Source organism: Equus quagga, chromosome 15 (assembly GCF_021613505.1).
Source record: "Equus quagga isolate Etosha38 chromosome 15, UCLA_HA_Equagga_1.0, whole genome shotgun sequence".
Taxonomy (NCBI): Eukaryota; Metazoa; Chordata; class Mammalia; order Perissodactyla; family Equidae; genus Equus; species Equus quagga.
In genome coordinates this window covers 2,254,022-2,269,723 of record NC_060281.1, presented here as the reverse complement: position 1 = coordinate 2,269,723, position 15,702 = coordinate 2,254,022, and the positions used below count along the sequence as shown (strand labels likewise).

At 38.6% G+C, this 15,702-nt stretch overlaps 1 protein-coding gene across 1 annotated transcript in view; it reads right to left on the bottom strand.

The window, feature by feature from the left end:
* Nucleotides 1-15,702, bottom strand: part of COL9A1 (collagen type IX alpha 1 chain) — a 163,119-nt gene that overhangs the window by 41,212 nt on the left and 106,205 nt on the right. The window contains exons 11-18 of the mRNA XM_046639779.1: nucleotides 11,311-11,364; nucleotides 11,017-11,052; nucleotides 9,107-9,130; nucleotides 8,692-8,745; nucleotides 7,383-7,436; nucleotides 6,707-6,739; nucleotides 5,917-5,973; nucleotides 4,408-4,461 (exon numbers count right to left, since the gene is read on the bottom strand). Coding sequence (XP_046495735.1) covers nucleotides 4,408-4,461; nucleotides 5,917-5,973; nucleotides 6,707-6,739; nucleotides 7,383-7,436; nucleotides 8,692-8,745; nucleotides 9,107-9,130; nucleotides 11,017-11,052; nucleotides 11,311-11,364 — 366 coding nt within the window. The remainder of the gene's footprint in view (nucleotides 1-4,407; nucleotides 4,462-5,916; nucleotides 5,974-6,706; nucleotides 6,740-7,382; nucleotides 7,437-8,691; nucleotides 8,746-9,106; nucleotides 9,131-11,016; nucleotides 11,053-11,310; nucleotides 11,365-15,702) is intronic.

Sequence of the window (15,702 nt, the reverse complement as noted above, 5' to 3'; positions counted from 1 at the left end):
ACAGAAATAAGCTCGGTCTTATTCAGCACACTTTAGATTCATTTGACATCCCCGGATTATTGTAGTACATCTCCTTAAGTTATTTTACACGAGTAATCCACATTGATTGTAGGACATTCCAAAAATACAGAGAAGAATACAATAAAGTCAGCGAAATCCCATCTTCCAATGATAAATACAGGTAACATTTTAGATGCTTTTCTAAAGAAAAGGGGGTGAAGGGAAAGAGGGACAGACAGGGAGAGAGGGAGCGAGTATGTCCACATTCATGCACCAAGTGTGTGTGTGCTGTAAGGGGTGTATTATTAGGAAAATATGATCACACTGTGGAGACTTTTCCATAACTGCAATATTATTTAATCATGATTTTCATTTTTAACTTATTATAATTTTTGTATTGTATAAATTTTTTAAATGTGTTCACATCAGTCTTTCCTTTCATAGCTTATACCTTTGATGTCACTTATAGAAAAGCTTTCTCCACCCCAAAAATATACAAATATTCATGCATTCTTCTAGAAGTTTCATAGTTTAATTTCTTACACAGAAATCTTTAATTATCAGTCATTTATTTTGATGTAAAATACAAGGTCGAAATCCATCTTTTTATTTTTTCCTGGTAATTGGCCAGTTGTTCCAATATAATTTACTGAATAACAGATTCTCTCCACACAGGTTGGAAAATTCATCTTTAACATTTACTAAATTGTTAAACATATTGTCTATAGGCTTCCTATTCTGCTCTACTGATCTGTTGTGTGATGTTGCCAATACCGCAACATTTTAATCATTGAAATTTTATAATACATTTTAATATCAGGTAGAGAGAATTCTTTCACCTTTATTTTTCATCTATGGTTACTCTTATTTTTCAGTTTTTCATAAACGTTTCGTCTTCCAGATGAACTTTAGAATTGCTGTGCAGATCTTCACAAAAGTACCACTTGCTTTGTGTTAAGACAGCATTAAATTAATAGACTAATATGGTGAGAATTAGAATCTTTACAATATTGAATCTTTCTATCTTGGAACTCAGTGTATCTTCTTATTTAGTCAAATCTATTCTTTTTCTTTCCACCAATAAAGTTTTGCTTTTTTCTTCACATCCGTCTTGAACATTTCTTAAGTTTGTTCTAAGGAATTTTGACTATTTGGTAGCTATTGCCAATGGAATCTTCTTCCATTATGTTTTCCAACTAATTATTGTTTTGACTTTTTGATATTAATTTTATACCTCTGATATACTTTAAAATGTTAGTATATTCTAAAAAGATCCAACTGCTGTTTCTTACAGGAAGATGACTTTATTGACTCTGAAAAAAGTTATTTTCCCTCTGACAAGGTTTTTACTTTTTACAATAGATATACTGCCATGCACCTCCTGCGTTAAAGGAGATCTTTTTTTTTTTTTCTGCTTTATCTCCCGAAATCCTCCCGGTACATAGTTGTCTATCTTAGTTGCAGGTCCTTCTAGTTGTGGCTTGTGGGACGCCACCTCAACGTGGTCTGACGTGCAATGCCATGTCTGTGCCCAGGCTCCGAACCACCGAAACCCTGGGCTGCTGTAGCAGAGTGCGGGAACTTAACCACTCCGCCACACGGCCGGCCCCAAGGAGGTCTTAAATTGTGAATTTAATCATAAGAAAAATTCCTCATTTTTAATATTATATACACAATATTAGATAAAAATCCACTTCTATTGGGTTTTTCTTTTTTTTTTTTTTGAGGAAGATTAGCCCTGAGCAAACTACTGCCAATCCTCCACTTTTTGCTGAGGAAGACTGGCCCTGAGCTAACATCCATGCACATCTTCCTCCACTTTATATGTGGGATGCCTACCATAGCATGGCGTGCCAAGCAGTGCCATGTCCACACCCGGGATCCGAACGGGCGAAGCCCAGGCCGCGGAGAAGCGGAATGTGCAAACTTAACCGCTGCACCACCAGGCTGGCCCCCACTTCTATTGTTTATTACATGTTTCAATTTGCCCATGTTCTTGCTCCACAAACTATATCTGACATTTATAGATTTACACACATGCACAAACACAAAAGGAAATACAGAAAATTTAACAGCAGTATTAGTATAGAACATTTGGGCATATAATGCAAAAGCTAGGTTTTGCCTAAATCATTTATACTTGATTTTTGAATTAATTATGGGAGTCTTAGATAGTGGTTTTAGTCTCATAATTATATTCAGATTGTATTCCATAGGAACATATGATTGACAGTGGGGAGAGGCAGTCTCAATGGGAAGCTAGTTCATGGGGTAATCAACACATGTGTCTAATTAAATGCTCTTTGCATTTCCCTACCTGACAAACAAACCAACAGTGATGGATATGTCCACTGAAGTTTTCATTAGCAGGATTTGGGGTATTTTCCCATAGATTCTTGATAAAACTTGAGTAATATAATTGATTTAAATATTTCACCAGCAGATGAATAGCACACAAATAATCAATAGCCATGAAGTTAAAGGACACATTCAGGAGTAGCAACTTATTACCGTTTTACTGAAAGATTTTGACGATTCATAAATAATTTTTTAAATCTCCATTAATTTGTAGAGCAAATTCAAGGCAGAATTGTGAACCAGAATGCAAACTTCAGGCCTTCCAGGCTCTTCGTTCCTCATCATTCTGCTTTCAGTTCACAGGTCAGTGCATCTACTAGCCCTTTGAAGGCTCATTCTTCAATGAGCTATTGTCATCCCATCTTCTTATGTCACTTTCAAAGGCACCACTGAAACTTTTAAGTGACATAAACATGAAATAAATTGAAGGAGTTTTCAACAACTTCCAGTGAAAATTTTGGCCCATTACCTGACACACTAAAAATATTTGCAAGTTCCTAACTGAAGACCAAACTAAACTTAGTCCAAATAATTAACTTGTATAGATATCAAAAATATAAGTTCCATGGGAAGAGGGGAGAGATACTCTGACTGACGGCTCCATCCACAAATCCCATGGGATGAGGGAGTGAAAGTTCCTGAAAGAGTTCCAAAGAAAGAGGAAGGATGCATGACACCAAAAGACACAGAAGTCAACGACATCTGCTTTCCTGCACCCACTACCTCACGAATAGCTTTTTGGTGTAATTTAATATTCTCATACATCTATGTTTTGAGGTTAGATAATATTCTATTATATGAACATGTGATATCTAATGTAGCCAGTCCCCTGTAATTGGACTTCTTTTTTTTTTTTTTTTCACTTCTGTGCCCCTAGCACTTAGGATAAACCCTCGCACAAACAGGTACTTAATAAATATTTACTGAATTTTTTAAATTACAAGTTTTAAGATTCAATGGAGGAATGGGCATGCAGAAAAATTTCCAAAATACTAAATTTTTTTTTAATTTTCTCCAATTTGACATCAAGAACACAGCCGTTTTGTTTTAGATAAATAAAATGCCTTAATTATTCAGAGCCTAAGTAATAAAAGAATTTTAAGATAAATGTCCAAACTGTAATAGGGTACAGAGAATAGGCTTTTTATCCTGATTATCTGAGGTTGTTCAACAGACTGATTTTAGCTAAGGAGTTCAAGGATATTAGTGCCTGAACATATTAATGAATTGCCTCTCCAGCTCTTGACTTCCAAAGAAAAAGAGTAACCTTCTGCCACTACCCCATAAAGGTACAGAAGGACATAGTCTAGAGGACCCACATTAATAAGAACAGTCTGACTTTGTAAAATATTATAGAATTAACAGGGACAAAAATTCTACTCTAAGAGAAGTCAAGTTCTTAGATGCTTAAAGGTTATTTACCCTAGTGGATGAAAAAGGGGCAAACAGGTCACCCAGCTCTACATTTCAGCCTTGGCTTCTCTGCAGACATGCCAGCCCCAGTGCAAGTCATGCTATGGATTTCATAATTCTACCCAGATAATAACATAAGTTCTATCGCTAACTTCCAGACTCCTCAAAATCTAAGTTATATGGAAATGAGGCCAGAAACAAACAGATCAATTATTTCAGAACTTGAGATGAGAAGCTGTCAGCCAATTACCAACTTCTCTGTTTGCTAGTCTAAGCAAAACTTGTCATAAAATTTTACACTTGTCATAAAATCTTGTTTAGTGGAGTGGAAAGACTAGCTGAATAACATTTGACTATTAAAAGCATCAAAGAAAAGGGCTGAGTGTGATGGATTTGAAGAGGAAAGCAGCACAGGAAAGAATAAGATGTGTGGTGCTTCTTTGTGCTTTTGTAACTGAGCAACATTAGGCTATTATGCTTGCTCAGAATATTGGTGCATCTGTGGGGAACTTGTCAATCATCCTTTGAAAAGGAAGGGTAAAATATCGTGCTTTATTATTCCTTAGAATTCCTTAAAATGAAAGTGACCACCACTTCCTAATCACAATTTACCCACTAAATGTTCCTTTTCCTTACCTTGTGACCTTGTCTTCCAGGTTCTCCAATTTCTCCTTTAGCCCCCTTATGACCCTAACAAATGCAAAAACAAACAAATAAATTGTATTGGGTTTGGCACAGAAAGTGGTCAGAAGGCTCCTAAAGTCATCTCGCTTCCCTAAATCTGTGTCCATGTGCTGCTAAGAAAAAGGTTATGTCACAAAGGAAATGACTGCCTCAAATGACCTTAATAATGCCATGTGCATTAACATGAGTGCTGTATATGACAAATACCAGTTTTAGTTAATAGAAAAACACTGTTCTAGAATAATAAGAGCTCACTATCTGGTTCAGCAACATGACTCACTGCCTGCTGATCCCTAGTTCACTCCATCCCAAACTCCCTCTCCCAGTTGTGCTGAGAGCATTCAGTCTTCTCCAGCATCGGTAACTTCCTTTCTGGAGGTGACAGTCCTGACCCAGTTCAACTGGCTATCTACCCCCTGCTCTCTGCAGGCTGCTCTGCCTCCTCGACACCCATCCCCTCCCCCGAGGTGGAAGAAGGGCTGGTGGAAGAAGTGGTTCCCCAGATGCACACCGTCCTGCCTCTTCTCGCACGCGGTTTCAAGTACAAAGGGAAACATACAAAGGGTAGTCTGTGAAGGCTGCACAGCACGAGAAGAAGACTCCTTTCTTTTCCTATCAGGCCACCTGTCCCAAGCACAGGTGTGCTTTGGGCAGAAACATGAGGCCGATGTGAAACGGGCAATTCCAGAATTAAGTCCATCAGAGCTTTCACCCTCAAAGCCCTTCTTGTTCCAAGAATGCAAGTCTTTGTGAGAAATAAGACACCAATCTAAGCCCAAGTCTTCTGCAGTTGTAGGAATTCACCAAAACTAACGTTAGAGAAAACCATAATTGGAAAACCATGCCGTGGGGGTGGGGCCTTTCAGATCACAGCAGGACTCCACTGGTCTGGAATTTTTCAAAATCACTTCAGACTCAGACGAGAGAGAGAAAGCCATTTAGCCCCAGCACTTGGTGTTTATTTATTTTATTTTTATGGGAAATTTTGAAGTAATTATGATGGCAGAGCAAGAAAAAAACTTTTGGAAAGCTTCTTTTCTGACCTATTCTGCACAGTTTTTCCAACATTTTTTTTTTGGTTAAAACAGTTTCACTCACACACATTATGTGCACAATCTCCTGGCGTTTCCCCCCATAGGAGGCAAACTTCCGAACCTTAGTCTGTCTGGTGTTCTACAGTCTCTCAATCCGATACATTTTGTTGGTTTTTCTTCCCAGAACAACAGAAGCCCTGTCTAATCAAACATCTGGATCTCGGGGGAAGGACTCGTCACGGGCACCAGCTGGGATTTCTAGGACTGAATAGGGACCACAGACAAAGCCACAGACGAAGCCAACACAGACTCGCCTAATCCATCAACATGGGGTCTCTGCACCAGGAAGGCCAGTGTTTAAAGGAAAGGCTCTATTTTCTCCATGGATAACACTCTAGACAATAAAATTCTGAAATTGTTCACTTACCCGCATGCCTGGTATGCCTGGATATCCTGAGCGACCAGGTGGACAGGAATTGGGACACTGCCAGAGAGAGAGAGAGAGAGTGCACAAGCTAGAGCCTCCACTTTATGATAAAATGGTATGTTTTTCAGGGATTCCAGCCACAGAACCCCAATGCAATTGTATTCATTAACTGTCTCTTTTTTTATTTCATTTTTTAACTTGGATATATTCCTAGTTTACAGAAAAGTAAAAAGAATATAACGAAACCTTTCCCCATGTATCCACCGCCCACATTTAACAAATGTTAGTATTTTGCCATATTTATTTAAGATTTAATTTGTCAAAGAAATAAAATGCTTCTAGGCAACCCATTGTGCCACCACCTGATCCCTGTCCCCTCCCGCTGCATGGAACAGTTCTGTCCCGAGGGTCACATGCCTCATCAACCGGGCCAAAATTGCATCTAGTGCTGTTTACCACTCATCTGAATATTAGTCTGTAAGTAAAACAAGGCTCAGAGGGAGTGACTTGATTTCTATCTTCTAAAATTGCAGTGCTCTGGTGAAAAGCATGCCTTAGTCATAAAGTAAAAAGATTGTGGAAAAACAAAGATATTCCTACAAAGAAAATCCATTTCAGTCTGAGTGTACACAAGCACCAGTCCCCCGGTGCTACAGATCACTCTGCCATCTGAGTAAAGTAAAACACAGAAAGACACATATCCCAGAGAGATCATTTTAAAGAGAATTCATCTGAAGATTACACGGTCTTTGACTTAAAACTGTATTTTTTTCAAAGGAAGTCATCTTACCAATGGATCGCCATCATGAAAGCCAATTGTTCCCTAAAGTAAAGAGGATATTAAAGCTAAGAATATAGTTCAAAGCTTAATTCAAACTTACCAATAATAGAAAGTTCATTGGGTAAAACATAATAAATATATTTGTTTAATAACATTTAAAGAACAAATAGCAGCATATAATATGCTAATATCCTAAAAACTTGACTCATGGGCATATTCTTTTTGGAGAACCCTAAATCACAGATTATTTCTTGCAGAGGCAGATGAAATGAGAGGCAGAACAGAAAAAATGGGGAACTCTGAATCATGAATTTAAAATATGAATTATCTCCTACTTAAACTCTTATTTTTTAAATTGCTTACTGTGTAACTTCTTTGTAAAAACTAGTTCATTTGAAAATATTCCTTTTATACACCCAAGTTTTGAGCATTTCGGAAATCACAAGTTCAAAGGACTTCAAATACTATGAGCAAGCCAGTCCCTGTGAATTCACCTTTTAAGTTATTATGATGCCTCTACTTTTCTGGCCTAAAAAGACCCACTCTCTGAATGGGGGAAAAAATTGGTAGCCATTTTGGAATTTTAGGACAATGACTTGATTAACAGGTACTTCCATTTTTGGTTCTTAGGTTTCTTTAATCCCGACTCTCAGACACAGATAAATTCAAGCTGAAAATAACTTACGCTGGGTCCTGGGGGGCCAGGGGGGCCCGGTGGTCCTCTTTTCCCAGGGTCACCCTAAGTTATTTGAAAATTGTGAACACTGGTTATACACATGTCAAAACACAGTACCTAAAACTGGTGAGGCATGAAAGGAAGATGTTGCTAGAAACCCTACAGAGCTCAGCCATGCATAGACCTGCCACCAAAATCGAAGGGTGGCCCGTAATCCAATTAGCTCCACAAAACCAGAAGAATAAAGGACTTCCAGTCTGACCAAAGGCAGAGGGAGATGGGGAAAGAGTGACGCCAATTCTTCTCTATAGAATGATCACTGTATCTCCTCCGAGAACAAACTGGAAACACGCCATATTTTTCTAGTTGATTTCCAGGGGAACTGGCACAGCCCATGCCACTAGGACCATCCAGCTAAAGGCAGCAAAAGAAGGCGGCACGCAGCCTGCGCTGGGCTGGAAGGGACCTCCGGCGGCGCGCTGCGCGCCCACAGCCATCCCTCCGTCAGCCACTGGACTCTCTCGCCAGTGGGAGAAAACAGCAAAGATGCTAAGTCCAGACAAGCCGTTCGAAGAAAATGGATTCCACCTAGTCTGAACACCCAGAGCTTACTCCTGGCATACGTTTTCCTTCTTCATGTTCTGCCACAAGAAGTCAAAAGCATCTTACAATTAATTTAACAATCATTTCACATTCTTTCACTTGTTCAGGAAATGAATTTGTCAAACAGCGTGTCTAGAGGAGCAAGAAGGTATATAATACGGGGCTCCTACTCTCAATGAGTTTACAATTACCTATTCTTCACATGACGTCACTATTTCAACACTTTTGAAAAATGTATTGAATATTCACATGAAGCACTTACTACCAGCAATTTCTTCAATGAAGTTTAGCTCTTTATTGCCTGAGGTTAAGCTCCGGTTGGCTCGATTATGATTCGACGGTCCTAACATGAATATACGTGGTACTAATCTAGGCTGTTCACTTTAATTTCATGCAGAGAGTCTAATACAAGACACTGGACCCCAGTCCTGGCTCAGAGTCTGTAAAATGGAGGTGACACTTCCTGACTTGATCACTAATTCTGGAAGGTGAGAAGAAAAGCTTAGCTGAAAACTTTGGGAAAAAAATTAAAATCACTCTACCAAAACGAGGCACCATTATGATCCCTGATCCCATCAATAATATGAACTAGAATGAAACTCATCTGCCATTTCTTGGATTTGCAGAGAAAACATGCAGTTAGGGCCATCTGCCTTCCATAGTAACATCTTCTGTCAAACCACAAACGCCTATCCAAATGCACTGCGGTACTCACCGCGGGCCCAACGCGGCCAAGCTCTCCAGGGAGTCCTGCTGCCCCAGGGGGACCCTAAAGTCAACAAATCAAAAGTACATGGTAATGGATGGATGTTTTTACAATCTACCACAAATGATATAAAATACGATAAACAACCAACTTAGAAGTATGTATCTATGCTAGCTTTGTTTTCCAATGAGACAATAACTCATTTGACCAAATTTTAATTACTTAAAATGGAACAGAAATTTCTTAAATTAATAAAATATTCTGTTTATCAGAATAGGAGTGCTGTCATAGGAGCCACCTAAGATCACGTAGGTAGGACACTGTAAACACGACTGGGTAGAGTGTTAGCTGGAGAGTAAGGTTGAGATCTGAAGAACAGGCCATTTATATAGACTTTAAAAATAAAACAAGAGATGGTACTTACAGGGGGTCCAGGAATGCCACGGCCCTAAAAGAGTAAAATAAAAAGTGTTACAGCATATTATTTATACGTAGTATAGATATCGACACAGGCATCATCCAGTTCAAAAACAAATTATATATCTATCTCTAAATAAATACATGATGCTCATTCTAAAGAAGGCACTAAGTAAGACAAGCAAATCTGGCTCTGCTTTTAAAGGTAGCAGAAGCTTGTTTCAGCTCCTCAGATATTCCTTTGATGCCCAAGCTAACCAGGAATATTTTTTCCAAATTTCTTTTTTTCAAGAAAATCAAAGTGAAGACGCCATCCATGCTTGCCCTCAGGAGAACTTGCTATCACTCACAGAGATACATCAAGAACTGACAGTTTGAGATTTTTATTTGTTGTGTTTTATAAAAAACGTACATTGAAACAATACAATACACTGCTTTACAATTTATAGTGTGATGTTTGGAAGTTCCCCAAACAAACACTCAGCACAGAGAGACAGGGGAGAAAAAGAGTCAAAAACACACCTCCTTTGACAAGTAGGGCTGTATTTCCAGACACCAAATCCAGTAGCTACTGACAATAAAATGGCGTCACTCCTGAAATGACCTAGGATGGGATCCTCATTTAACGCTGGATTTGACGTCAAAGCCAGTCATTCCGTCTCCCTCTCCTTTACACTTCCCATTCTTTAGCAACACCAAATTGCATATAACCAAGGACTAAACCCACATCTTATTCATCCTCCTGTCCTCAATTCCTAGCACAGGGCCTATTATATAATGAACCCTGACTATATGCTTTTGAACTTAATGAAGTGAACATCAGCTGCCTTGAACCCCTTTCTCTCGCTGCTTTCCAGTTTCATTCTCCCCCCTTGGGGTTCTTCAGTCCTCTTTTCTCTCCTGCACTGGCTTGAAGAGCCTTATTCACAGCTCTCTCTGACACCATATTCATTTAGCTTTTCATTCCAGACTATTTCTAATATCTATACGCGAAGCATCCAGTGGAATCAGTGTATACCCTCTGATAATATTATTATTTCTAATTATTTAGGCAGACAAAACAAGCAAGAATTTCACATAAGCAGCATGTTTAAATGATAAGTGGGATTTTTTCAAGACATTCTTTGAAAAATTACCCCATGTGAACATTTAAATATGTAGATCAATTCGGGAAAATAAGTCTTATGCTTGAAAATACCAAAGTAATTAATAAGTTATTTCATTATCAGAAACCTAGATGTTTGATAAATTTCACTAAATAAAAAAAAAAAGTCATCTTATAAGATATTGAGCTCTGAGTTGAAAAATATGGGAGAAATGCCAGCAAGCTATTCACTTCTGAAAATAGGCTTATAATGGAAAAGTCAACAGATGCTGAAATATGGCAAAGAAAGCAAAGAAAACAAGGAGAAAAATACAGATTAATGACAAGAACAAAAGAGGAATGAAGAGCAAAATAGAAAGGAAAACCAGCCTGAGAACCTCATCTTCTTAGAGATGGAAATACACAAATCTGCTAGAGTGTGCATCGCAGGAAAAGACTGGCCAGGGAATCAGACAGGCAATACCATCTGATGGCTGATATTTCATCAGAGATGCAACCAGTTGTGAAGAAAGTGGTATGATGACATGGTCTACTTAGATTTGCTGTTGTTATGCAAGAAAGGTTTTCTATCAATGAGGGAGGAGGCGTTATCTGTAGGGAAATACCACCTGCAAACAGACATGCATTTTATACTGACATTCAAATTTCTCTAAAGTTTTTCTACTCATAGTCAGAATGCTGACCATACCAGATAAGTCATAAACTCCTTCACAGTGTGTATTATGTAGAAAACTGCGTTAAAAATTTCACAAAGGCAGAGTTTTACCTAAAGAGAGGAGATTTTTCAATTCTGTCACTTTATATTTACTTACTGGAAATCCACGAGATCCAGGAACACCAGGTTCTCCCTAAAAATAAAAATAACTTCATTGTACTTGGCTTTTTGTAGTATGAATATGTAAATATGCAAATTGCATAAATAACTGAGATAATTAGAACACTCCATCTTGGTGTTTTAATTTAATTTAACTAAAACACAATTTTAGTTGAACAAGTGTATTTCGACTGCTTCACAATTAATCTGTTAGTTGATTTGCAAACACTACAATTAGAGTATACTTCAGCATCTAATTAATGCCAGCAATTAATACAGGTGGCGAACTTACTTTTTGTCCTCTTGGTCCAACAGAGCCAGGGGATCCGTCAGGTCCTGTTAATCCCTAACAAAGCAAGATGATGTTGGAACTATTACAGCATCCCTGGGCAAACCACTAAATGGATAATTCAATTTTATTTATTAATTATGTACAGGATGGTTACCTATGTATGATGTAAATACTTATAAAGAAATACCTTTCTATATTCTTACTCAAAGATAATGTTTAACATGAGATCTGCCTGTTAGTTACTTTCTGTTGATAAATTTTATCATATTCCTAATTTCCTGCTAACTGCATTGTTTTATCACTGAGTTCAATTAGTATTTTTTGTCTCTGCTTTGAAAAAACGCAATATAACAATTACAGAGTTCTAATAGACGAGTTTGATGGGACAACAGGTCTTGGCTCTGCCCCTTACCCAGGTTTCTGTACCTTCTTGACTTCATTTATAAAATAAAAGTACTAAATGTCTCTATATCTCTCTAGTAAAATGTTTCTTCAATAGGAATTAAAGGTAATCAATCTCATCATTGCCTTATAGCCACCTAAAGCCCCCTGACCATCTTCTTCCTGTGACAATTGCTTACTGAAGAACATTAACTTTAAAGTTGAAATGTTGAGAACATGCATGTTGCTATGGTATTTTCCTTAGTAAAAATTGTGATAATTAAGTATATATTTTCACGTGTGCCACTCAATATGTAGAATTTAAGCCAACTACTATAAAATACATTCATAACTCCCATGTGTAGTACTAAAGCATATCTTCCAAACACCTCATTTTCCCTATCAGTACTTATTTTGTCATCATCCTCAACATAAAATAGATACTGAAGCATGACAGCACTACATATACACTGAATTTCCATATTTAGTGAGGATGCATTTTTATTTTCTAACTTTTTCTTTACTCTTTGACACTTTTAGATGTTGTCACTTAAACTGGAATCATGAAACTACAGCTTCCTAAAGATAAATATATGTATCTGTATACATGTGTACATATACATATACAAACACAAATATCTCATAAAACTTCTATTATCAAGATTTTGAAAAAGACTCAAATTATATTAATCAAGGGAGGGATTGCTTGAAAATACAAAAGCCCTACTCAAAAATGGATTACTGAAATCCTTATTTAATTGGTCATAGTCTGGATAAATACCAATAAAATGCTTTCATGGAATTTGTATAGAAAACTACTTTATTGGCCAACATTTTTACATTTCTCTGCATCAGTTAATTTCCCTCATAACTCCAAAGAGTGAATCAAAGGAAGTAGGAAAAAATGAGTTGAAAATGTTAATTACTGGAAATTTACCAAAGAAGGAAATTATTAAACACACACAATAGAATTTGTGACAGACTGTCTTTGATTTTCAATCACCCTAGACTAATTACAAGGCTTTAATTTGGGAACAAGCCCCAACATCTTAGTACTGAGCACCTGTAGCCTGTTGGCTTTTGTATTTCAGCAAACCAACCACTCACCCAGGAGCATCTCTGGAGGCGTGCATGGCACACAGAGTTTATAAACCTCACTACACGTTTGAGTAAAGGAATCTCTAAATCCCATGTCACGTACATACCCTCCAAGACCAACCGGCTCGGTTCTCACACATGCAGCCAACTAAGCGTCTTCAACCTGTGCCTGGAATGACTGACATGATTGGAGGACAGTAGCTACTAAATAGGGTGGAATTTAAGCTGCATAATAATTAGGCAGAACCAAGTAAATGGTCGGAAAACCTGGAGGCTGCTCCCAGCCCACTTCTTTAAAGTGTCTCCCATAAGACATGACAGACTATGTCTGTCACGCAGAAGCTCTTTGAATTAAACTGAAAATACATTCTGCTGCAGATGCTACAGTGAGCTCTGCAATGAAATTGGCATGTAGAGAAGCTTAAGCCACTTGAGGACAAGGCCTGCGAGCCTGTTACAATCCTGCAGTTCCCCTGGCATCTGACACCCGCTCTATGCACCACCAGTGAATGCAGTTAGGTTGGCCTGCTAGGTCGGGGGGTGTTACACTTGTCCCTCCACATCATCTTCATTTTGGTTCAAATCCCTACTCTGCCACTTAGCTGTGCAGCCATGGGCAAGTTGCCTAACTGTATAGTGCTCTGTCTCCTGACCTATAAAATAGGAATAACATTAATATCTACTTCATATGGTGATCTTGAAGATTAAATGGGATATTACACACAAAGTGCTTACAACAGTGCCTGGCACAGTGGGCCCTGAATAAATGCTAGCTGTTCCTATTGTCATCATTATATGGTCAGCATGCTCCGGATGCTGTGAAGAGTTCACAAGAACTATAAGACATGTTTCCTGCCCTCTGGGAGCTTAGAACCTCATTCAGAAGGAGCCCTGCAAATAAACAAACAAACAACAAACCTAGATATTAACCACGGGCACTGTACTTCAGGGCCCCTCACATTTCTTCAATGCCTGACTATTTCCACTTACACTCAACTTTCAGAATGATTTTTTTTAAAACTGCTGAGTTATCATCTGTTGTCAACCGTCTTTTTCTTCTTCTTCTTCTTCTTCTTCTTCTCCCCCAAAGTCCCCCAGTACATAGTTATATTTTCGTTGTAGGTCCTTCTGGTTGTGCTATGTGGGATGCTGTCTCAGCATGGTTTGACGAGCAGTGCCATGCCTGTGCCCAGGATCCAAACCGGCGAAACCTGGGGCCCCCAAAGCAGGGCGGGCAAACTTCACCGCTCAGCGATGGGGCTGGCCCCTCAGAATAATTTTGTGTGTGTGAGGAAGACTGGCCCTGACCTAACATCTGTTGCTAATCTTCCTCTTTATGCTGGAGGAAGATTGTTGCTGAGCTAACATCTGTGCCAATCTTCCTCTACCTTATGTGGGATGCTGCCACAGCGTGGCTTGAACAGCAGTGCTAGGTCCACACCAGGGATCCGCCAAGCCCCAGCCGCCAATCCGGAGCAGATGAACTTAACCACTACGCCACCAGGCCGGCCCCCAGAAAAATTTCTTAACAACTCACTATCCTAATCATATAGCGTCAGCCAGAGATAATAGTTGTATACCTTCAGAGGATGCTCTAACCTCATTCCCGTAAAAAGTGGCATGGTTTAACTATAATTCCTATATTTAATTCTAATTCCTCTTCTGTCTATCCTAGACAGATGCTATAAGAATGAACAAAATACTGTTTTACAGAGCTCACTGAGCACATCACAGCAAATAGGGCCTATAAGTATATCTCTATTGATATTGTGGATGGTAATAACACAACTGTCCTTTGGGTGCAATGTTATAACAAGGCTCCGACTTCTCTGATTTTACAAGTCTATAAGGGAAAAGAACCTTAAAACTTAAACTAAAGTCTTAGCAGGAAAGGAGCGATTACACATACACATGTACATGTAATCTTCCACATTTACACTTACGTACACGCACACACAACTCCAATTTGCATTAGCTCTTATTTGTCAAAGAAATGACACAGGGAAATATTACCAGTGGCAGAAAGAATTGCTTCCATGTGGGTGTTTATGAAGATAAAGCTCTATTTGGGCTGAGATTGAAGCTGACTGTGCCTGAACTTTCACGCCAGCCCTCAACAGTGATTTCCTTCCAGCATTCCAACCACGCGGCTCCTGAGACTCAAGACATAACTCTACCAGCATAGCTGCCATGACTCTTTTTCCTTTCCTGCCAAAAATCCAGTTAACTCAGGATAATTACCTTTAAACTGTGCTCCTTTCAGATTCTTCCAAACATCAACTGATTAATTTGTCAACATTACGAAAAAGTACAGCTGTGCAATGAACCAAAGAGCAGAAGACAGAGGCTGGAAGTTGAAGGTCCACCGACCAAGAAAAGATTATTGACGCTTTCCTACTTCCTGAGCTCCCCCATATCCAGGGACAAACTCGGAACTAGTCACTGACATTTCATTAGTCTCAATGTCTAGTCTCAATTTAAGGGAAAAGATTTGTTTAAAATGTCAAATGAGCCCAAGAGTGGAGTAAGAAAACTTTTCAGCTCAGAATCTAAGTCCCAGGTGGCTCCATTCCAAAAGGTGGGGAATATGAACCATACCAATATTTACAAACAATTGTAAAATATCTATTATAAATTATTATCCATTGAATTATCCATATCATTTTTCTTGGTTGATAATTCAGATGCTAAAAATCCACTATCACTCTTTTTCTCCCTATTTTCTCCAATTATTCATCTATGTAAGAACCTTATTTGTACCCGCAAGAGGCAAATCTATCTGGAGAGAGAGTCTAAAAATCAAGAAATTTGGTTTCTTTCACTATCTTAGCGACTAAATAACTCCGGGTCCCTGAAGAAACTACTCGTCCTCATAATTATTCAGTTCCCTTATCTGTGGAGAATAACACTAGC